Source organism: Megascapheus bottae, chromosome 6 (assembly GCF_031878675.1).
Source record: "Megascapheus bottae isolate mThoBot1 chromosome 6, mThoBot2.hap1, whole genome shotgun sequence".
NCBI lineage: Eukaryota > Metazoa > Chordata > Mammalia > Rodentia > Geomyidae > Megascapheus > Megascapheus bottae.
In genome coordinates, this window is record NC_143514.1 from 64,903,275 (window position 1) to 64,926,502 (window position 23,228).

Here is a 23,228-nt window from a genome sequence, read left to right on the forward strand (position 1 = left end):
CACCACACTGAAGTTATGTATTTTAACAGCTTTACATGTAATATTTATATATAAAAAACTTTAAGTGCTTTTGTCCAATATAAAAATCTAAAGAATTCAGAAGTAAGGCATTCAACATTTGAAAAAAGTCCAGATTTACAAAATATGTATATTCTGTCATGAAAACTCCACACCACCATTACACACTTGGAAAAAATACAAACAGGATATATTACAAATTTATGTGGCAATAACTTAGTTCATACTATTCAATAAAAAGTACATCAAGATACACAAGCTTTTTGTAGGTTCTAAACTGAAGGACCTTTTTTTCTTTTGCAGAATCCTTAAAACCTGTGGCACTTAAAATTTGTTAGCCTGTCTATTGGGAGGTAAATTATACACAACAATGATGAAAAAGATAACAGACCAGTTGTCTATTACAAATCATTCCAGCTTTGCTCAACCATGGCTGAAACTATTTTCTCATATTCTCATTTGTTTTCCTGATAAAGCTGTGCTGCCTGGCTATTGGCTGGACTGGATGGATTCAGTTCATCCAATAAAGACTGAATTGATGTTAAGATAAAAGATATATAATATGTTGGACTCCATCAGTTCTGAAGGCTATCTAAACATATGCTACCATCAGTAGACACATTTGAATGAAACATTTTGGATAAAAGCCTAACAGTTGGTGGTTTATTTGGATATTCTTCAGAAAATTCTATTACTAGTTTAATAGTACCATCCTCAAAGGGTGTCCTTTCTGGCCCAAATATAACTGCATCCCACTGCATGATGTTGTTTTCAGATGGTACACCACTGACCCCCATGGTTGGGTCCTCTTGCAATCACTTGAAATCCCTCTTGAGCCTTCTCCGAGCTGGGACCTCATGCTTCCCCAGCTGCTCCAAGGTCAGTCTGAAAGAAAGAGTACCACGAAGCCACCCCAGCCCCCAGCACCACGCCTGGCTGGCATTCTATCACTTTGTGTGGGGGGGGGGAGGGGGGGTCATGGGGCTTGAACTGGGTCTGGACATTGTCCCTGAGCTCTTCACCTCAAGGCTACCACCCTACCCTTGAGCCATGCCCCACTTCTCTTTTTCTAGAGGTTAATTGGAGATAAGAGTCTCAGGTCCTTTTGTACCTGGGCTGGCTTTGAATCTTGATCCTCAGACCTCAGCCTCCTGAGTAGCTAGGATTACAGGCGTGAGCCGCTGCAGCTAGCGTTGTATCATTTGAACCATAGCACCACTTCTGGCTTTTTCTGTGTATGTGGTACCCAGCAATGCTAGGCAAGCATTCTACCACAAGATCACACTTGGGGCCTCAATAAATAGCTTTAACATATTAGTTTATCAACAAGGACTACAGACACATTACTAACACTATGTGAATAAGTCTAAGATATATATTTTTTGTACGGGAAAAGGAGAACAGAAAAAGCCAGAAGTGGTGCTGTGGATCAAGTGATAGAGCTCTAGCCTTGAGAAGGCTCAAGGACAGTGCTCAGGTACTGAGTTCAAGCCCCAGGACTGGGAAGAAAAAAAAACAGAAATAAAATGTCAAAGCAATCTAAAAAGTAATGTCGGTATATAACCTTTGGTCAATCTCTAGTTTTTTGTTGTTGTTTTTGTTGTTATTTGTTTTAAAGAATGTTTTTTAATTTAAGGACAAAAATGCCAAATAGGAAACATTTTAGTCTTTTGCTACAATCCTAAACCACTGAAGAGATTAGAAATAAAGTTTGATTGTGATAAATTTATTTAAAATATTTTTTTGAAAAAAGTTTGCTAAATAGATTTTCCAACATTAAAAGAAAAAAGATATCTATAATAACATAAAAGGACAGTTATCATCTATCATGCCAACTCAAGCCAAGTCTTTCTTTCCAGTGCAGCAACATGTTTTAGGGAACAAAGGTCACAATGAATACAATGGCCTGTTCAGAAAGCATGCAAGTTATACCAGGGTGTTTTTTTAAGTCAGTAGGATAAATATGTTAACTAACTCCAGCCATGGAAAGAGAATTATAGGAAGTCAATGCAGACTGCAGACATGCCAGCTCTGGGAATTCATAACATAGCTACCTAATATTGGGTTTAATTTCCTTTTCTTCTTCCTCTTCACTATCGTCAACCTGTTGTATGACCAGATCAGCAGACCCATCCTCCACAATTTCCACATACGATCTATTCTCCTCTTCATTCAAGTGCCATCGGGAATCTTTATCTCCATCTGATGGGGACATAAGATGTTGCTCAGCTTCCAAGTCAATGGGGAGGCTGTCTATGCCAACTTCAGCAAGACACTCATTGCACAGTCTGTAGCGCCTGGTTCCTTCCTGTACCACTTGCCCTGTTAGGTCAGTCACATGGCGTTTGCATTTTCTGCAGATTAGTTTGCATGCCTGGTGAATCTGTGTAGAGATTTAAATAGTGATAAGAAATGGTTTTTAAAAGCAGGTCAGTTTGATATTTGAGGTTACAATTCATAAATAAAGATGTTCAAAGCCATGCATTCAACTCAAAAATGAATTATTATTAGAAGTAATAAGTTTTGGTGGAAAATTGATATCAGAGAAATACCAGGTATCAGCTTTTGCCAAATAAAAGTAAGAATGCTTTTATTATTAACATTCAATAACTAATTTTGTGTGGATTTGTTTGCCAGTACTGGAGCTTGAACTCAGGGCCTTGAACTCTTGCTTGACTTTTTTGTTCAAGGTTGGTGCGCTACCGCTTGACCCACACTTCCACTTCAGGCTTTTTGCTGATTAATTGGAGATAAGAGTCTCAGGTCCTTTTGTGCCTGGGCTGGCTTTGAACCTTGATCCTCAGATCTCAGCCACCTGAGCAGCTAGGATTATAGGCTGAGCCACAGCACCTGCCTGGCCATAATATTTTTATACAGTCAGTATTTTGCTGTTACAGATAATAATGGGATAGCTCCAGAGAATAATTATTGCAAACATTTAGGAAGTGCTATCTAAGAAATATATATTTAATTTGGGGAGAACAAAAAAGATTCTTGTTTCATATAATAATTTTTTGTTATTTAGCTAAAGGAAATTGTTTGTTTGTTGTCTGTTGTGGGGCTTGAACTCTAAGCCTGGGCATTGTCCCTGAGCTCTTCAGCTCAAAGCTTTTGCTCTACCACTTGAGCCACAGCACCACTTCCAAATATTAATATGAATTTATCACCATTTTTTCCCCAGAGCTGAGGACTGAACTCAGGGCCTTACACTTTGCCAGGCAAGGGCTCTTCTACTGAGCCAAATTCCTTACCCTTATTACCATTTTTAATAAAATCGATTACTGAATTCTTAAAAGAGTCTGTTGAGGGACTGTGAGTTTGGCCTAGTGGTAGAATGCTAGCCTAACATGCACCAAGACGGGGTTCAATTCCTTGGTACCACATACATAGAAAAAAGCCAGAAGTGGTGCTGAGTCTTAAGTGGTAGAGCTCTAGCCTTGAGAAAGTCCAAGGACAGTGCTCAGGCCCTGAGCTCAAGCCCAGGACTAGCACCAAAAAAAAAAAAAAAAAAAAAAAAGCTGCTTTCAAGGTGAAGGTCAAAATACGTTAACTAGTATGCCCAGATAAACATACTTGTCATAAATAATCAACTGGTTCTTTCACTTATCTGCTTGCTTTCTTTTTGCTAACCAGGATGCTGTTCACAGAGTTAAACTAAGGACTAAATAAAACATGTGAAATCTTTTAGTTTAAAAAGCTGTAACCAGCTGGGTGTGGTGGCTCATGCCTATAATCCTAGCTACTCAGGAGGCTGAGATCTGAGGATCAAGATTCAAAGTCAGCCCAGGCACAAAAGGACCTGAGACTCTTATCTCCAATTAACCTCTAGAAAAGCAGAGTGGCATTGTGGCTCTAGGGGTAGGTTGGTAGCCTCGAGCTGAATGAAGAGCTCAGGGACAACACCCAGGCCAAGGGATAGGATAGTAGCCTTGAGCTGAAGAGCTCAGGGACGGTGTCCAGGCCAAGAATTCAAGCCCCATGACCCACCAAAAAAAAAAAAGCATTGTAACCAGGGCCAGACCTAGTGGTAGAGGGCTTGCCTAGCATGCATGAAGACCCAGGTCAATTCCTTGGTACCACATACATAGAAAAAAAAACAGGAGTGGTGCTGTGGCTCAAATAGTAAACCTCTAACCTTGCGAAGGCTCAAGGACAGTGCTCAGGCCCTGAGTTCAAGCCTCTGGACTAGCGGGGAAAAAAAAAGTTGTAACCTGTGAATGATTATCTATGATTACAATTAGTGATAAGCAGTTCTAATGACAGCTGTTAAAAGAGTAGTAAATTATGGGATCTAATTATAAATTATAACAGTTAATTGCATAGTGTTAGATTAATATGTATGGAGTATGCATTTAGATAAAGTTAGAAGAGCATAGAAATAGGTCACCAAATAAAGAAGCACCTAGCGACTCAGGAGGCTGAAATCTGGGGACTGTAGTTTAAAGCCAGCTCAAGGAGAAAAGTCCCAGCAAGACTCTTATCTCCAATTAACCACTCAAAAACCGGAAGTGGTACTGTGGCTCAAGTGGTAAAATGCTAGCCTTGAGTACAGAGGCTCAAGAACAAGTTCCAAGGCCCTGAATTCAAGCCCCATAACGGGCAATAAATAAATAAATTAATTAATTAAAAGGAGGTGGGCTGGGAATGTAAGCTTAGCAGTAGACTGCTTGCCTTGTATGCATGCATGCAGCCCTGGGTTTGATTCCTCAGTATCACATAAGCAGAAAAGGCCGGCGTTGCTGTGGCTCAAGGGGTAGAATGCTACTCTTGAGCAAAAGAAGTTCAGGGACAGTGCCCAGGCCCTGTGTTCAAGCCCCAGGACTGGGAAAAAAATTTTTTAAAAGATAGGTATAAGTCCAGGGACCATAGCTCAGGCCTGTAATCTGAGCTACTCGAGGAGGCTGAGATCTGAGGACCTTAGTTCAAAGCTAGCCCAGGAACTAAAGTCAGTGACACTCTAATCTCCAATTAATCATTAGAAAATGGGAAGTGGGACTGTGGCTCTAAGGGTAGCCTGAACCTAAAGAGCTCAGGAACAACGCCCAGGCTGAGTTCAAGCCCCATGACTGACAAAAAATTAAATAAATAAAAATAAAAATAAATGGGCCAGGAGTTTAGCCTAGTGGTAGAGTGCTTGCCTAGCATGCACAAAGACCCAGGTTTGATTCCTTGGTACCACATACATAGAAAAAATCTGGAAGTGATGTTGAGGCTCAAGTGGTAGAGCTCTAGCTTTGAGCTCAGGCCCTGAGCTCAAGCCCAGAATTGGCACAAAATAAAATAAAATAAAAAATAAATGTAAGCCGGTCATGGTGGCTCACGCCTGTAATCCTAGCTACTCAGGAGACTGAGATCTGAGGATCAGGGTTCAAAGCTAGCCCAGGCACTAAAGTCAGTGAGACGCTTATGTCCAATTAAGCGCTAGAAAACCAGAAGTGATGCTCAGAAGAGCTCAGGGAAAATGCCCAGGCCCAGGGACAAGGGGGTAGCCTTGAGCTCAGGAACAGTGCCCAGGCCCAGAGTTCAACTACCAACCAAAACAAATGTATTCAATGTAACCAAATAGCCCCAAGTAATAAAAGAAGGATATACTCTGTTGATTTCTAGCTAGTAGAATAGGAAGCATGAGGAACAATTAGTAAGTCATTCCACAACCCCAAGTAAAATTAATAATTTGGATAAAGATTAACAACAGTTCATTAGAGTGCTTATGGAAAATCACAGTACCGTCAACTCAAGACAAAAATCAACCATTTCTTTTTTGAAGGTCAGGCTGCCTTTTTCACTTGTGAGGCAGGTACTCTACCACCTGAGTTATGCCTCTAGTTCTTTTTTTTTTTTTAGTGTTTTTTTTTTTAACCTTTTGATACACAATAGCCCTACCTCTGCTAGGATGACAGGAATGTATCACCACACAGAGCTGACTGATTTTAAATCATGATCAATCCAATCCACCAAGTAATATGTCTCTCCTAGTGTGACATAATACGAAATATGCAACTTCGATTTTGATGTGTTCTAGCCAAAAGTGCTTAACTTGTATTCATTAGTACTTACATAAAACTAGTTTATGGAAAATGCAGGGGGAGTAAGCAAGAATTAATGATACCACGTGGAAGCAAGCAAATGCAGATTCATATTTTTTAAATAATTGATTCAGTGTCTTCAATAACCTAGTTTTATGGGAATAAGAAGATAAGTGTAGGCAAATTATATTTCATTAAAAGTACAGCTTAAGGGGGTTGGAGGTGTGGCAAAAGGGGTAGAGAGATTTCTTAGCAAGTGCAGGACTTTGAGTTCCAACCCTAGTAATGCCAAAAAGCTTTCCCAAACCCAAACTGTACATAAATAGTTTAGCAGTTATGTGAACTACATGGTCCTGCATTAGACTATGCCTTGAAAGATACTTGGTGGGGACTATGATAAAATTTGAAATTCAACTTGGTACTAGATAAAATTTTATTGAGAGAGAAAAACACAGATTATTCCTTTAAGGTAGCAGGCTATAAAACAGCATGAATAGTGTACTTTCATTTTGGTTAAAAAGAACATATATATGCAAAGAAAAAACTTTGGAAGAAAAGATATAATAGGATTATTAATAATAGTAACATCTGAGTGAAAAAATATAGTATTTGTATTTTATATTTGCCTTTGATAGTTTTTCATTTTTTAAGGTCAAGGGTTTGGACTCAGGCCCTTGCACTTGCTAGGCTGATACACTACTACTGAAAAATGTCTTCAGCTCCACTTTCTTATTTTTTATAATATATATTTGTTACTCTTTTTTGAGGGCCAGGGGGTCAGTCGTGGGGCTTGAACTCTAGGCCTGGGTACTATCCCTGAGCTCTTTAGCTCGAGGCTATCACTCCACCACTTCAGCCACAGCAGCACTTCCAGTTTTCTGGTGGTTAATAAGAGTCTCACGGAGGCCGGGAGTTTGGCCTACTAGTAGAATGCTTGCCTAGCATGCATAATTCCTTGGTACCACATACATAGAAAAAGCTGGAAGTGGTGCTATGGCTCAAGTGGTAGAGCTCTAACCTTGAGAAAACCCAAGGACCAGTACCCAGGCCCTGAGCCCAGGCCCTGAGCACAAGCCCAGGACTGGCCCAAAAAAAAAAAAAAAAAACAGAGTCTCATGGACTTCTGTGTCTGGACTTGGCTTTGAATCATGATCCTCAGATCTCAGCCTCCTGAGTAGCTAGGATTATAGGGGTGAGCCTCCAGTGCCAGGCTATTTATTACTTTTATACTATTACCATTTTTGCTGTCTTGGAAAAGAACTCAGGGCTTTGCACATGCTAGACAAGAACTCTATCACTGAGTTATATCCTTGGCCCTTGTTTTAGTTCTTTGCTAGTCCTGAGGCTTATCCTTGGGCTTTCTCAAAACTAGCACTCTACCACTTGAGCCACAGCACCACTTCTGATTTTTTCTGTGTATGCGATCTGGAGGACATGCATTCTAGGCAAGCACTAGACCACTAGGCCACACTCCCAGCCCCAAGGCCCTTGGGATTTTTGAGACAAGGTCTTGCTATGCAGCTTAGATGGTCTTTGAAGTGACAGTGTAGCACAAGCCAGGCCAGAACATGCAATTCTTCTGCTTCTGTCTTCCAAGGGCTAGGATTGCAGATGTGCACTTAAAAAGAATGTAGCCTTTGAGGGCTGGGAGTTTGACCTAGTGGTAGAGTGCTTGCCTAGCATGCATGAAGATTCGGGCTCGATTCCTTAGTACCACATAGACAGAAAAAAGCAGAAATGGTGCTGTGGCTCAAGTGGCAGACCACTGGCCTTGAGAAAGCCCAAGGACAGTGCTCAGGCCCCCAGTTCAAGTCTCAGGACTGGCAAAAATAAAAATTTAAAAATAAATTTTAAAAAATGGAAAGAAAAAGAATCTAGCCTTTGAAGTTAATAAAGGCAGAGTTCTGCCTTTTTTTCCACTTGATCTGGCACATACATTCTCTCTATATAGTTAAGACCTGAGGATTGCAGTTCAGATTTAGCCTAGGCATGAAAGCCTTTGAACTTATCTCTAATTAAGTTCCAAAAAAGCCAGAAGTGGAGCTGTGACTCAAGTAGCTGAGCACTAACCATGAGGAAAAAAAAGCTCAGGGACAGTTCCTAGGCCCTGAGTTCAAAGACCCAGACCAGTATCAAACAAAAAAAAAGAAAGAAAGAAAGGAAAGAAAAGAGGTAAAAAAAATTTCCCTCTGTAACTCAAGCAGGTAATTGCATATATTTCTCAAGAAGTAAAATGATGGAAAATTGTATACATACTGTTCTGAAATGGCTACTTAGGTGGTCTAGTCTGCTAAATCTTTTCCCACAAGCTTGGCATGGGTAAGGCCTCTCTCCTGTATGACAACGCAGATGGCGCTTGAGGTCTGCTTTCCGCTTCACCACATGTGTACAGTATGGGCACTTGAATCGCATCCTGGGCAGTTCATCTGTCATGGGACAGTGTGAATAAGTCACTGGAGACTTTATAATAGCAAGGCTATTAACATAAGGAATCCAAAAGAAACTTGAAATGTTAAAAAAAGAAAAAGAAAAATGTATTAAGACTAGATTTTCAACATAATCCTATGTATACAACTCTAACTGCAGTATCTATATATTTATAAAGCCTGAAAAATTTGACTGACATACTTATCTTTTTATTTAACATAGATTTTAAATGATATTAAGATTTTAAATGTCAAAAGGTAAGACTGGATTCTAAGACTACAGCCACAGCCAAGTGCTGGTCTATGCAGTGCTCATGCCTATAACCTTACTCAGAAGGCTAAGAGGCTGGGATATGAGGATCATGGCTTGAAGCCAAATTGGGCAGGAAAATTCATGCTTTTTTTTTTTGTCAGTTGTGAGACTTGAACTCAGGGCCTGTACGATGTTCCTAAGCTCTTTGGCTCCAGGCTAGTACTCTACCACTTTGAGCCACTTCCACTTTCCTGGTAGCTAAGTGGTAATGAGAGTCTCACAGTCTTTCCTGCTTGGGCTGGTTTTGAACCATGATTCTTAGATCTCAGCTTCCTGAGTAGGATTACAGGCATGAGTCACCAGCACTTGCTGATGAGATTCCTTTTTTTTTTTCTTTTTGTATGTGGTACCCCAGAATCAAACCCAGGGCTTTATGCCTGCTAGGCAAGCACTATACCACTATCACCTTCAGTTGTGGGGCTTGAACTCTGGGCCTGGGCGCTGTACCTGGGCTCTTCAGCTCAAGATTACCACCCTACCCCTTCAGCCACAGCACTACTTCCCATTTCCTACTTCCGGTTTTCTGGTGGTTAATTGGAGATAAAAGTCTCATGTGGGGCTAGGAGTTTGGCCTAGTGGTATAGTGCTTGCCTGGCAGACATAAAGACCCAAGTTTGATTCCTCGGTACCACATACATAGAAAAAAGCTGGAAGTGGTGCTATAGCTCAAGTGGAAGAGCACTAGCCTTGAGAAAGCCTAAGGATGGTGCTCAAGCCCTGAGTTCAAGCACCAGGACTAGCAAAAGAAAAAAAAAAAAGACAACAAAGATATCTTATTTCTGCTCTTATTTCTGTATGCTTTGGTCAGTGATTAGAGACCGCTCACTGAAAGTAAGCGCTACAACATACTATTTCACATATTTTCAAGGAAAATTTAGCTTGTAAAAATAAAATAAAAACCAGGCACTGATAGCTCATACCTATAATCCTAGCTATTCAGGAGGCTAAGATCTGAGGGTAGAGGTTTGAAACCAGCCAGGCAGAAAAGTCCATGAGACTCTTACCTTCTTACCTCCAATTAACCACCAGAAAACCATAAGTGGCACTGTGGTTCAAAATAGTAGAATGCTAGATAGCCTTGAACAAAAGAGCTCAGGGACAGTGCCCAAGCCCCAGCTTAAGCTCCATGACTGACCAAAACAAACAAACAAACATAAAAATCAACCAGGTTGCCTTTTATTTTAAAAATACGTATATGCTAGCCGGCCCTGTATCTCATGCCTGTAATCCTAGCTACTCAGGAAGCTGAGATCTGAGGATCAAGGTTCAAAGCCAGCCCAGGCACAAAAGGACCTGAGATTCTTATCCCTAATTAACCCCAAGAAAATGGGAAGTGGGACTTGGCTCAAGGGTAGGGTAGTAGCCTTAAGCTGAAGGGCTCAGGAACAGTGCCCAGGCCAAGTTCAAGCCCCATGACAAACAAACAAACAAAAAAGAAAAAAAAATGTACATGCTGGTTATAGTACACTGATAGGGTATATGTTTAACATGCATCAGGCATTATGCCTAATCTTCAATACCACAAAGACAAAACTAAAAAAGAAAACACTGTTCATAAAAAAACAAATCATTTTAAAGAATTTATATGCTAGGGGCCAGCAGTGTGGCCTAGTTGTAGAGTGCTTACCTAGCATGCACGAAGTCCTGGGTTTGATGCCTTGGTACCACATACACAGAAAATGTCAGAAGTGGTGCTGTGGCTCAGGTGGAAGGGTGCTAGCCTTGAGAAAGCCCAAGGACAGTATCCAGGCCCTGAGTTAAAGCCCCAGGACTGGAAGAGAGAGAGAGAGACACACACAGAGAGACAGAGAGAGACAGATAGTGGCTCATACCTGTAATCCTAGCTACTCAGGAGGCTGAGATCTGAGCATGGCAGTTTGAAGCCAGCTCAGGCACTGAAGACTGTGAGACTCTATAAGGGTAAGGCAGTAGCCTTGAACTGAAGAGCTCAGGGACAAAGCCCAGGCCCACGGGTAGGGCAGTAGCCTTGAGCTGAAGAGCTCAGGGATAGTGCCCAAGCCGAGTTCAAGCTCCATGAGCAACCAAAAAAAAAAAAAGAAAGAAAGAAAGAAAGAAAGAAAGAAAGAAAGAAAGAAAGAAAGAAAGAAAAGAAAAAGGATTTCTTTGTATTTTGTATATTTAGGGAGTGTTGAAGATTCCTCAGTGTAATCCATCCTGTTTGTTCTTCACCCCATTAACTTTTTTTTGTTTGTGTTTTGGTTTTTTACTGGTCCTGGGGCTTGACGCAGGGCCTGGGTGTTATCCCTGAGCACTCTACCACTTGAGCCACAGTGCCTCTTCTGGCTTTTTCTGAGTAGTTTATTGGAGATAAGTCTTTTGGGCTTTTCTGCCCAGACTGATCCTCAGATCTCATTTTCCTGAGTAGTTACAATTACAGGTGTGAGCCATCAGGGTCCGGCTTCACCTCTAACTTAAGTTTAGAGTTGGGCCAGACAACTGAGAGTTGGTGTAGATAACTTGCCTGACCCAAGGGGAAGAAAACAGTAAGATGAAATAATAAATTCCAGGAACAGTGGGCTTACTGATATTTTCTCAAAGGTGAGTGGTGAAGGGGATACGCCTGATTAGAGTTCATTGTATGCACAGATGGAAATATCACAAAGAAACCTTTTTCGTGTGTGTGTGTGTGTGTGTGTGTGTGTGTGTGTGTGTGTGTGTGTCCTGGGGCTTGAGCTCAGGGCCTGGGCACTGTCCACGGTCACTTGAGAGCCATAGTGCCAATTCTGGCCTTTTCTGTCCATGTGGTACTGAGGAATCAAACCCCTGGATTCGGACATGCTAGGTGAGCACTACCAGTGAGCCATGCTCCCAGCCCAAGAAACCTCTTTGCTTTAATAAAATAATATATATGCTAAGAAAAAGGAAAAACAAAAGGCTGTCTAAGAACTTGAACATCCAGGCTCTCATAGGGAGTAAGGATTATAACTTGATGCTTATTTGAACGTTTGTGATTTTTAAAATTGGAAGTCAGATGAAATCATGTTCTAATTCCAAAAATGAATTGTCTCCCTAAGTTTTTTTTCTAAAAAAGAAAAAAGAAAGTAAAACATGGAGATTCTCTAGGTCTCAACATCCTGGGCAGCCAGTACCCAGCTTGTTGTTTTGTTTTGGTTGTTGCTATTGTAGCTTGAGACAAGGGCTTGCTACATAGTTCTGGATAGCCTCGAGCTTGATATCCTCTTGCCTCAGCCTCCTAATACTGGATCTATAGCAGTGTGTAGGGACCCATTACTAGAATTTTTGTGGGGTTTTTGTGTTTGTTTGTTTGTTTCACCAGTACTGGGGCTAGAACTAGAGCCTGGGCACTGTCCTTGAGCTTTCTCAAGGCTAGTACTCTACCACTAGAGTCACAGCACCACTTCTGGCTTCTTCTGTATATGTGGTACCAAAGAATCAAACCCAGGGCTTTGTGCATACTAACCAAGCACTCTACACTAGACCACACTGCGGGCCCCTGATTATTCTTTCTTGTGATCTTCATTAGCAGTTTGCTTAGGACTAATGAAGTTGGTTCAATGAATAGCTTGGTGCTGGTGACTCAATGCCTGACGTTCAAGCTATCCAGGAGGTCACTTCTAGCCTTTTCTGAGTAGTTTTATTGGAGATAAAGAGTTTTACCGATTTTCCTACCCGGGTTGGCTTTGAACTGTGATCCTTAGATCTCAGCCTCCTGAGTAGCTAGGATTACAGGTGTGAGCCACTGGTGCCTGGCTAGAATATATATATATATATTTTTTTTAATTATTATAGGAGGGAGCTTGGAAGGTGGCTTAGCAGTAGTGTTTGCTTGGCATGCACAACGTCCTAGGTTGGATTCCTCAGCCTCACATAAACAGAAAAGCCAGAAGTGATGCTGAGTTCAAGCTCCATGACCCACTATATATATATATATATATATATATATATAAAGTTATTACAGGGGCCGGGAGTTTGGCCTAGTTGTAGAGTGCTTGCCACACTTGCACAAAGACCGGGGTTTGATTTCTTGGTACCACATACATAGAAAAAGGCGGAAATGGTGCTGTGGCTCATGTGGTAGAGCTCTAGCCTTGAGAAAAAAAAACAAGGATAGTGCTGAGGCCCTGAGTTCAAGCCCCAGGACTGGCAAAAAAAAAAAAAAAACCCACTATGCCAGGTGTAGTGGCTCAGTGGCTCAACCCTGTAATCCTAACTACTCAGGAGGCTGAGATTTGAGGATCGAGCTTCAAAGCCAGCCCTGGCACTATAGTCCGTGAGACTCTTATCTACAATTAACCACTTGAAAACAGGAAGAGCTTCAGGACACCACCCAGGCCCAGGGGTAGATCGGTAGCCTTGAGCAGAAGAGCTCAGGGACAGCGCCCAGGCCCAGAGTTCAAGCTCCACAACCGGTGTATGTGCATGCGAGTGCGCGCGCCCACACACACGTGGGCACATCACTCACAATTAAGGATATGTTGAGATAGGACTGCTTTCCATGGGAAATTGGAACCTGGCTGGGGACTGTGCTCTGAATACCTGGGATACTCCGGGATGTGGCCTCAGGTCCTTGGCTGTATGGAAAGGCAGCAGGAGCAGAGTTCACTTCAGCATCAACTTGTGCTTGTTCTTCAGTCTGTGAAACCTGGCTGGAGGAATCGGATATCCGTGCTTCTCTTTTATTTAATTTATAATGAGCAACTTCAGAAGGCTGAGATAATCTCAAATGTTTTGTCTTTTTAATGGAATCTTTCCTCTGTTCATATTTGGCCAAAGGTTGTTGAGTATTCCTTTGGGATACAGAATGGTAATTATATTTACTCCATGGTTTTCCACTTATTATACCTGTTCCTAGGTCTGGGCTGATGTGAGAACGTGGAGAACTGCTTTCCTCTTGCCAGCTGCCACTATAAAAAGAGGAACGATCTATGCCATTTGAATTGGCATCTTTATCTGAGAGACTGAAGTATCGATCTTTTTCTTTCTCACTGATGTCCAAGGAAGATTTAATAAAAGTCTTACATACACTAATGACATCAGTCATCTGAAGGAAGCTAGCAGCAGACATAACTTCAATGACATTTTGTCCAGTAAGAGAGAGTTTTCCAGAATAAACAAAGTCCAGGATAACTGTGAAAGTGTCAGGAGAGAACGCCTGAAATGTCGCTGTGGTTGGCTGACATGTCTCCTTTGAATTCTGAGAAAGAAGCATTTTAAAGTAGCCACTACTAGCAAACAGCACATTGCGATGTGCTTTGAATACCTTTCCTTCAACTAGAATACTGCAATCACAAAACACATCTTGCCTGCGTTGCTCGTTGAGTTGCTGCAGGAGGTGAGACTGGTGGGAAGAGATCTCCATTCTGTGGGGAGACATATGCAGTTACCACAGGAAAGAACAACCCCTGTCTAGGGTGATGCAAAGAAATTAGAAGCAAGCCTCTTTCTCTTACCAAAACTACTTTCCCTCCTGAGGAAAGGCAGAGAAGATAGTTGGTTTCAAGCTATCATTTAATACTCTACTATTACTAATAGAGTTAATTTCATCAACTCTGTTTATTGAGCCTAGATTCTTGTTTGGGAATTTTGTTTTGTTTTGTTTTGTTTTTATGTTGGTCATGGGGCTTGAACTCTGGCCTGGGTGCTGTCTCTGAGCTCTTCAGCTCAAGGCTACCACCCTACCCTTAAGTCAAGCCCCACTTCCTGTTTTCTAGAGGTTAACTGGAGATGAGTCTCAGGTTCTATTGTGCCCAGGCTGGCTTTGAACCTTGATCTTCAGATCTCAGCTTCCTGAGTAGCTAGGATTATAGGCATGAGCCACCACGCCCAACCTAGATTCTTACAGGTGTATGGTTTTCAAACTAGGAGAGCTCAAGCACCAGGACTGACAGATGAGTGAATGAATGAATGGTAAACTACCTTAGGTTGGATGGGGAGGGGAGGGAATACCTGAGAAGTAACATTTGAGATTCAAAATATAGAGGCTCAAATGATACAGTGTCAGCTTTGAATGGAAAAAAAAAAAAAAGCCAAGCAAGAAACAAGAAGCTCTGAGTTCAAGTCCCAGTACTAGCAAAATAAGTTAAATAAAATTAAATTAAATAAGCTTAGGTCTCAAAAGTGACCAAAGCAGGGGGTGGTGGCTTACGCCTGTAATTCTAGCTACTCAGGAGGCTGAGATCTGAGGATCAAAGCCAGCCCGGGCACAATAGGACCTGAGACTCTAGAAAATAGGAAGTGGGCGTGGCTCAAGGGTAGGGTGGTAGCCTTGAGCTGAAGAGCTCAGGGACAATACCCAGGCCCAGGGGTCAGCAATAGCCTTGAGCTGAAGAGCTCAGGGACAGCACCCAGGCTGAGTTCAAAGCCCCATGACCCACACAAAAAAAAGAATTAGTAAGAAGTTGGAGCCGGGAGTTTGGCCTAGTGGTAGAGTGCTTGCCTAACATGCACAACACTCTGGGTTCGATTCCTTGGTACCACATACACTGAAAAAAGCCGGAAGTAGTGCTGTGGCTCAAGTCCTTGAGCAGGCCCTGAGTTCAAGCCCCAGGACTGGCAAAAATAAGAACAAAAAAAGAATTAACAGTAAGTGAACAGAGCAAACTGGCCAAAAATTTCAGAATGTTTAATGTTCTGAACTGTGAATTTTCCTTTACTTTTCTTTTTTTCATTTACTTTTAATAAGTTCCTTCTTTGATATACAAAATGTGAAAGTGCAAAAATTCTACTTTTTGTGTACATATTTAAATGAGGTATAATATTAAGAATTAAGTATTTCTCATACCTGGACTGAGGTTAGAGAGCTCAGTGGTAAAACTTATACTTAGCATGCTCAAGCCCTGGTTTCAGTCCAGCACCAAAAAAAAAAAAAAGAATCCATTTTTCATACCTGGAAATTTATGAATGCTGTTCCTGAAACCCTGCTAAATCAGCTGGAGTGAAAAAGGTACAATTCCAAGTCAAACATAACCCACACAAGGAGAACTGTCCTGTAGAGAGAAAAAAATAGCAGTTTCAGTGCATTTTTTTAATATGACAGGCATATCTGATGAAATACATGATAAATATTTATTTAAGCCAGGACAGTGATGTATAACTGTAATCTCAGCACTGGGGAGGCTGAAAGTTCCAGGCCAGTTGGGTAACATAGTAAGATCCTATTTCAAAACACCTAAATAAAAAAGTAAATATATGCTTACTTAAATAATTTGCATGGGACAGGTGCTGGTAGCTCACACCTGTAACCATACTACTCAAGAGGCTGAGATCTGAAGATTTCTGTTCCAAGTCAAAAAAGTCTTATCCCTTAACTTCAATTAAGAAACTGCCAGGCAAGGAGTTTGACCTAGTGAAAGATCTTGCCTACTGTGCACGAAGACCCTGGCTTGATTCCTTGGTACCACATGCATAGAAAAAGCTGGAAGTAGTACTGTGGTTTAAGTGGTAGAGCTCTAGCCTTGAGAAAGCCCAAGGTCACTGCTCAGGCCCTGAGTTCAAGTCTCAGGACTGGCAAAAAAAGAAGAGAAGAGGAAGAAGAGGAGGAAGAGGAGGAGGAAGAAGAAGAGGAAGAGGAGGAGGAGGAGGAGGAGGAAAAAGCCAGAAAACAAGTGTTGCTATGGATCAAAGTGGTAGAGCATTAGCCTTGAGCAAAAGAAGCTCAGGGATAGCACTTAGGCCCTAAATTCAGTCCCCCAAACTGGCATAAACAAATAAATAAACGATGTTGAGACAATCCTCCAGGAGTAGAGCCTTTCAGAGTTATCAAGCCACAGACCCCTGCCCTCCTATATGTATTAATGCCTTTATAAAATGATTTGAGGGCCAGGAGTGTGGCCCAGTGGTAGTGGTAGAAAGTTTGCCTCACATGCACAAAGCCCTGTGTTCAATTCCTCAGTACCACATACACAGAAAAAGCAGGAAGTGGTGCTGTGGCTCAAGTGGTAGAGTGCCAACCTTGAGAAACCTCAAGAATAGTACCAAGACTGAGTTCAACTCCCAGGACTCCCCCCCACACACAAAAAAACAAACAAAAAGATTTGAGGGAATTAGTCCCTACCATCCCTTCTGCCTACCAGAACACAGTAGTTACTTCCTTTGGAGAATGGAACCAGGTACCCTCTTAGAAGCACAGAATAGCCTTCACCTGACATTACACTGCACGGCCACTTGATCTTGAACCTTCCAGTATCCACAACTGTGAGAAATAAATACCTCTTCTTTATAAATTGCCAGTTCTTGCCTAGCAAATGTGAATTTCTGAATTCAATCCCCCTACCACTGAAATAAATTAATGAATTTTTAAAATAAGTAAATTAGGCCTGGGAATGTAGCTTAGTGGTAGAATGCTTGCCTAGAATGTATGAAGGCCTGGGTTTGGTTCCTCAGTACCACACAGATAGCAAAATCCACAGGCACTGTGGCTCAAGTGATAGTGCTAAGCATTGAGCAAAAGAAGCTCAGAGACAGTGCCCAAGCCCTGAGTTCAAGTCCTAGGACAAAGAAGAAGAAGGAAGAGGAGGAGGAGGAGGAGGAGGGGGGAGAGGGAGAAGAGGGAGAGGAAGTGGGAGAGGAAGAAGAGGGAGGAGAAGAGGAGGAGGAGGAGGAGGGTGGGGAGGGGGAAGAGGAGGAGCAGTAGCAGTAGCAGCAGCAACAGCAGCAGCAGCAGCAGCAGCAGCAGCAGCTAAGAGTTTGGCCTAGTGGTAGAGTGCTTGCCTAGCATGCACGAAGACCTGGGTCAATTCCACCGTACCACATACAAAGAAAAAAGCCGGAAGTGGTGCTGAGGCTCAAGTGGTAGAGCTCTGCCCTTGAGAAAACCCAAGGACAGTGCTCAGGCCATGAGTTCAAGACCAGGACTGGTCAAAAAAAAAAAGAAAGAAAGAAAGAATAAGAGGAGGAGGAAAGAAGAGTAGAAAATTACTAACTATTGGGTCTTTCATTACATTCAGCAGAACAAATGGACTTGGTCCTGGCCTAAGTCAGGAAAGAGTGAGACATAAGAATCAAATATTTAAGAGAAAACATGTTTGGAAGTCTCATGGAGAAGATGGCATTTGAGGTTACAGTATTTCAGGCAAATCGAAGAGAAAGTCCGAAGGCCCTCAGGTGGAGCCAGCAAGGTGTTGAGAGAACAGCCACGCGGGGTGGGCAGAGCAATGGGAAATGGGTCAGAAGCACCACAGCAGGACAGGGGAGGCTCATTCTGAGACTAGCTGGAGCCTGTGTATTCGGCCTGGTATGGGAGCGGGGCACTGAGGCTCCTTTCACCACGGCGCCCCAGCGTTGACACGGATTTCTTCGGGAGCATCAAAAAGCAGACATCAGGGGGCGCTAGTGGCTCGCGCCCGTAATCCCAGCTACTCAGGAGGCTGAGATCGGAGGATGGTGGTGGAAGCCGGGACAAGGACGGTGGTGTGAGGCTCTGATCTCCAGTCCACCACCAGAAAACCAAAAGTGGAGCTGTGGCTCAAAGATGGTAGAGCGAGGAGGCCAAGAGCCATCACCCGGGCCCGAGATGGAGTCCCGGTAACACACACACAGCCTAACAGTTCCGTCACTGGAAGAGGTGAGCCCATCGGCAGTGGTGCCCGGTGGGAAAGCAGGACTGCAGCGGCCAACTGGGGGGCGTCGTAGATGCTCCCGTGGGGTCGGCCGGGCCCCGGGCAGCCCCGGGCGTGCAGGCGGCAGGCCCGCGTGGAGCGGGACAGTCCACGCCGCCGAAAGCTCCCGCCCTCATGAAGTTCCGCACAGGCGACGCAGGCGGGCGCCGAGCGGAGCCCGCCAGGTGCCAGCGCAATTCCAAACACGCCTGCAAACACGTGGGCCGTGGCTCCGGGACCAGTCCGGGCAGGGCGCGCGCCTCTGGACGCCACAGGCTGCCCGCGGACCCGGCAGGCTCCGTCCGGGCGGCGCGGGCGTCCCGTGGTCGGGGTGGGAGGGGTGCGGGCTCGGGGCTGGGCCGCCGCCATCCGCGCTGGGTCCCCAGCCCGTGCCTGGCGCACCGGGATGTGAAAGCGGGGTGGGGATGGAGGACGCCCGGGCACTCGGGCTCCCGCCCCGCCCCGCCGGCTCGGCGCCCGGCCCAGCCCCAGACCTTCCCGAGTCCTGGCGCCCGACGGCTCCGGACACGCCCGGCTCCATCTCCCGCCGGCTCCCTGCCGCCGCCCTCACGCGGCGGCGGCGGCGCCTTCCCGCCTTACCCCGGGCAGGGCCGGGTGGCGGCGGCGGCGGCGGCAGCGGCGGCTGGGGAGATTCGCGAAGGGCGATGGGCGGCGGGCGGGCGACGACGGCGCGGCCATTGTCCCGCAGCCCCGGCAGGGCGCGCGGAAGGGCTGCGGACGGGCTCGGGATGGAGTCGGTGCCCGCCGTGGCCCGCCGCACTGCCTCAGCCTCCCCAGCCGCCGCTGCCCCGCGCCTTTGTGAGCGTCGCCAGCCCTCGGAGCCGGAGCCGCCGGAGCCGCCGCAGCCACCGCCGCCGCCGCCGCCGCCCGCCGCCCTTCGCGAGTCTCCTCAGCCGCCGCCGCCGCGCTGCGCCCCACGGCTGCAAATGGCGCCCGCTCGCCTCAGCGCCTCCCGCCGCTCCGGGGCCGAGAAGCCCACGGGCGACGCGCCCGGAGCCGCCTCCCCACGCCGCGAACGCGGACGCCACGAACAGACCGGGCCCGGGCAGACAGCCTCGGGCAGCCCCGACGCCCCGCCGCCCCGCCGCCCGCCGCCCGGGCTCGCCCCGCCACTCACCGCCGGCCCCGGCGCCCCGGCCGGCCGCGCGCGCTGCCCGAGGGAAGCGTCCCGATTCCCGGCGCCGGGGAAGCCAGCCCCGCCGCCACCACACACTTCCGAAGCCGAGGCTTTGCGCCCTAAAACTAGTAGCCCCAACGGGAGAGAAACAAAAGGTATTTGCTGACGTGGGCGTTGGGCAGAAACGCCCGAGGGCCGGGGACACAATTAAAGGGGCAACGCACAGATTTGCAGGCACCAACCAGCGGCTTGGCCCACACCGCCGGCCCCAGCCCACGCCCGCTGCACCCGCCGCAGGCACCGGGGCGCCCAGATTCCGGCCCCCACCCCCAGCCTTGGGCTGCGGATCATTTTTTTTTTCTTCCCCCCTGGTCAATTTAACCTTGTACTTAACATCGGGAAAGGCGCCTCCGGCGGGCAGAAGGGCTGGATTTCTAGGATGTAGGGGAATTGGTTTAGGAGAGAGGGAGGGACTTAGGCGTACTCTCCGTGACTGTGTAAGTACCTGCGACATGGTTGTGCAAGTGCCTGAGACGTTACGATACTTAAGTGTAGCGACGTCGAAGGGTAAGAGGGCCCCGCCCCACCATCTGAAGCTGAGACCCAGGACGCGATCCTTCGTTAACAGACAATTCCTTCAGGATGGCCTACGTCTTCCAACAAGGATTTTCTTGTGTGTCGTTTTCTCTTCTGACATAGCCCATCTCTAATGCTTGGCGAATCAACGCCAGGCTTACTGATTTGCTAAAATAGTAAAATTGCTACAAATCCACTCATTACAGCAACCTAAGTTGTATAAACTAAATTAGCTTTTTAGTTTTTTATCCTGGGATCTGGTGCTGAGAAATGTTGTGACATAATAAAACTAGAGAAAAGAAGACTTCAATCTCCAAAGCACACATTTAATTTTTTTTTTTTTTGTCGTTGGTCATGGGTCTTGAACTCTGTCCCTGAACTCTTCAGCTCAAGGTGACCTCCCTACCCCTTGAGCCACAATGCCACTTCCTACATTTAATTTCTTATTGGTTTGTCTCCTAAGTCTTAGTCATGTTGAATAGAGTTTATTGCTTTGGTTTCATCAATAATTGTGTGTGTGTGTGTGTGTGTGTGTGTGTGTGTCTCCTAGAACTTGAACTCATGGCCTGGGCACTGTCCCTGAACTATTTCACTCAAGGCTAATACTCTTAATACATTACCCACACCTTCATTTCTGTCTCTTTGGTGATTAATTGAAGATAAAAATAGTTTTTATTAGCATAAGTGTGCAAAAGGGTTTCATTGTGATATATACATACCTGTAAGTAATATAATTAGATTAAATTTCTTCAGCTTCATTTTTTTTTAATGTGTCAGTATTGTGGCTTGAACTCAGGACCTGGGCACTGTCCTTGAGCTTTTTTTTTCAAGGCTAATGTTCTACCACTTGAGCCACAGGTCCACTTTCAGCTTTCTTGGATAATTAATTGAAGATCAGAGTCTCCGTTTCCTGCTTGGAACAGTGTTGAACTGTGATCCTAAGATCTCAGCCTCCTTAGTAGCTTGGATTACAGGCATGGACCACATATACCCAGACAACTTGTTTTTGTTTGTTTGTTTTCTGCCAGTCCTGAGGCTTGTACTCAGGGCCTGAATTCTGTCCCTGAGCAGATGGTAACCAAATACACATAATTCAAAAATCAGAGAACACAGATGTGGGAGGAAATTATCTTATGAGAAGGGGCTTGTTTAGGGAAGGCTTTCTTGAGAAAGTTGCCTTGATGGAAATCTGGAGTGGGAATCTACAAGCCTAAGTGGGAGCAGTCAGGAGCATTAAATTTAGAAGGAACAAATGTACAAAGGTGCATGTTTGGAAGGACCCTAATATAAAAAGGCTCACAAGACTAGAATGCAGTCAGAAGGCCTGTTAGGGGGTGGTAAGACAGGAAAGGTAAATGGGGTAAAATGAGCATGGCTTTGTGAATCATATTAAGAACTCTGAAGCCATTAACATGTTTTTAGCTGGGTGGGGTGTGCGACAGGATGAGGTAAATATGTGGGAAAGATGACTGTGTGGAATAAATGGGAAGGAGGGAAGTATAGGTGTTCGTGGTCTAACTATGGGATGAGGGAATATGGAAGCAGAGTGGGAGCAGAGATGATTAGGAGAAATGAGGGACTCAAGAAGGGGCAGACTCAGCCTGGGAATGCAGCTTAGTGGTAGAATGTTTGCCTAGCATGAGTAAAGCCTTTGGTTCAATTCCTCAGTACCATGTAAATAGAAAAAGCCAGAAGTGGTGCTGTGGCTCAAGTAGTAGAGTGCTAGCCTTGAGCAAAAGAAGCTCAGGGACAGTGCCCAAGCCTTGAGTTCAAGCCCCAGGATTGGTAAAGAAGGGGGAGGAGGAGGAGGAGGAGGAGGAGGAGGAGGAGAAGAACTGGGGCATGCCTCAATGGAGAGTGCCTACAAACCCTACTACTACCAAAGGCTCATGGGAGGAGGGAAGAGAAAAGGGAAAGATAGAATGGAGGAAAGGAGTGGGGAGAAAAGAGAAGTCCTGGTGGCTCAGACTTGTAATCCTAGCTACTTAGGAGTCTGAGAACAAAGGATCCTGGATTAAATCCAGCCCAGGCAGAAAAGTCCATGAATTTTTTTTTCCTTTTTGCCAGTTTTGGGGCTTGAACTCAGGGCCTGAGTCCTTGGGCTTTCTCAAGGCTAGAGCTCTACCACTTGAGCCACAGCACTATTTCCGGCTTTTTCTATGTATGTGGTACCAAGGAATCAAGCCCACTCTACTGCTAGGCCAAATCCCATGAAATTCTTATCTTAAATTAATCACCAAAAAGCCAGAAATGGAGCTGTAGCTTAATGGTAGAGTACCAGTTCTGAAGATGAAGCTAAGGGACAGTGCCCAGGCCCTGAGTTCAAGACCCAGTATTCACACAAAAGAAAAAGTAGAGTTGTGTAATTACTAGATAGAGTGTGTGTGTGCCTAAATTGGGCCTTGAACTCATGGCCTCGTTAGTCTGGGATTTTTTTTTTTTTTTTTGCAGGTCCAGTGGCTTGAATTCAGGGTATAGACACTGTCCTGAGCCTCTTTGTACTCAAATCTAGCACTCTACAGATTGAGAAAGAGCACCTGTTTTTTTTTTGTCTGAATATTTATTGGAGATAAGTCTCATGGACTTTTCTGCCTGGGCTGGCTTTGAATCATGATCTTCAGATCTCAGCCTCTTGAGTAGCTAAGATTACAGGCAAGAGCAAATGGTGCCTGATATGGTACTCTGTCATTTTTTTTTGCCAGTCCTGGGGCTTGAACTCAGGACCTGAACACTGTCCTTGGGCTTTCCTCAAGGCTAGCGCTCTACCGATTGAGCCACAGCACCACTTCCAGCTTTTCCTATGTATGTGGTACCAAGGAATTGAACCTGGGTCTTCATGCATGCTAGGCAAGCACTCTACCACTAGGCCAAACTCCCAGCCGGTACTCTGCCTTTTGAGGCACACTTCTGCTTTCAACATTTTGGTGGCTATTGGAGGTAAGAATCTTATGGATATAGCCAGGCACAGTGGCTCACACCTGTAGTCCTAGCTACTCAGGAGGCTGAGATCTGAGGATCAAGGTTCAAAGCCAGCCTGGACACAAAAGGACCTGAGACTCTTATTTCCAATTAACCTCTAGAAAATGGGAAGTGGGAATTGGCTCAAGGGTAGGGTGGTAGCCTTGAGCTGAAGAGCTCAGGGACAGCACCCAG

At 44.9% G+C, this 23,228-nt stretch overlaps 1 protein-coding gene and 1 pseudogene across 3 annotated transcripts; both read right to left on the bottom strand.

The window, feature by feature from the left end:
- Nucleotides 1-416: 416 nt before the first annotated feature.
- Nucleotides 417-19,932, bottom strand: Zbtb8a (zinc finger and BTB domain containing 8A). Of its 3 annotated transcripts, none has more exons than XM_090335337.1 (5): nucleotides 19,500-19,932; nucleotides 15,652-15,751; nucleotides 13,302-14,125; nucleotides 8,301-8,470; nucleotides 417-2,401 (listed from the first exon to the last, which is right to left on the bottom strand). In XM_090335337.1, exons 3-5 carry the CDS (start codon nucleotides 14,122-14,124, stop codon nucleotides 2,069-2,071), a joined length of 1,326 nt encoding a protein of 441 aa, XP_090191463.1. In that variant the 5' UTR covers nucleotide 14,125; nucleotides 15,652-15,751; nucleotides 19,500-19,932; the 3' UTR covers nucleotides 417-2,068. The 3 variants fall into 3 exon arrangements, with proteins under 3 accessions (XP_090191463.1, XP_090191464.1, XP_090191465.1); XM_090335338.1 differs by lacking the exon at nucleotides 19,500-19,932 and adding an exon at nucleotides 16,835-17,050; XM_090335339.1 differs by having other exon boundaries at nucleotides 2,099-2,220.
- LOC150062158 (ubiquitin-conjugating enzyme E2 B pseudogene) lies at nucleotides 420-815 on the bottom strand (annotated as a pseudogene).
- Nucleotides 19,933-23,228: the final 3,296 nt, after the last annotated feature.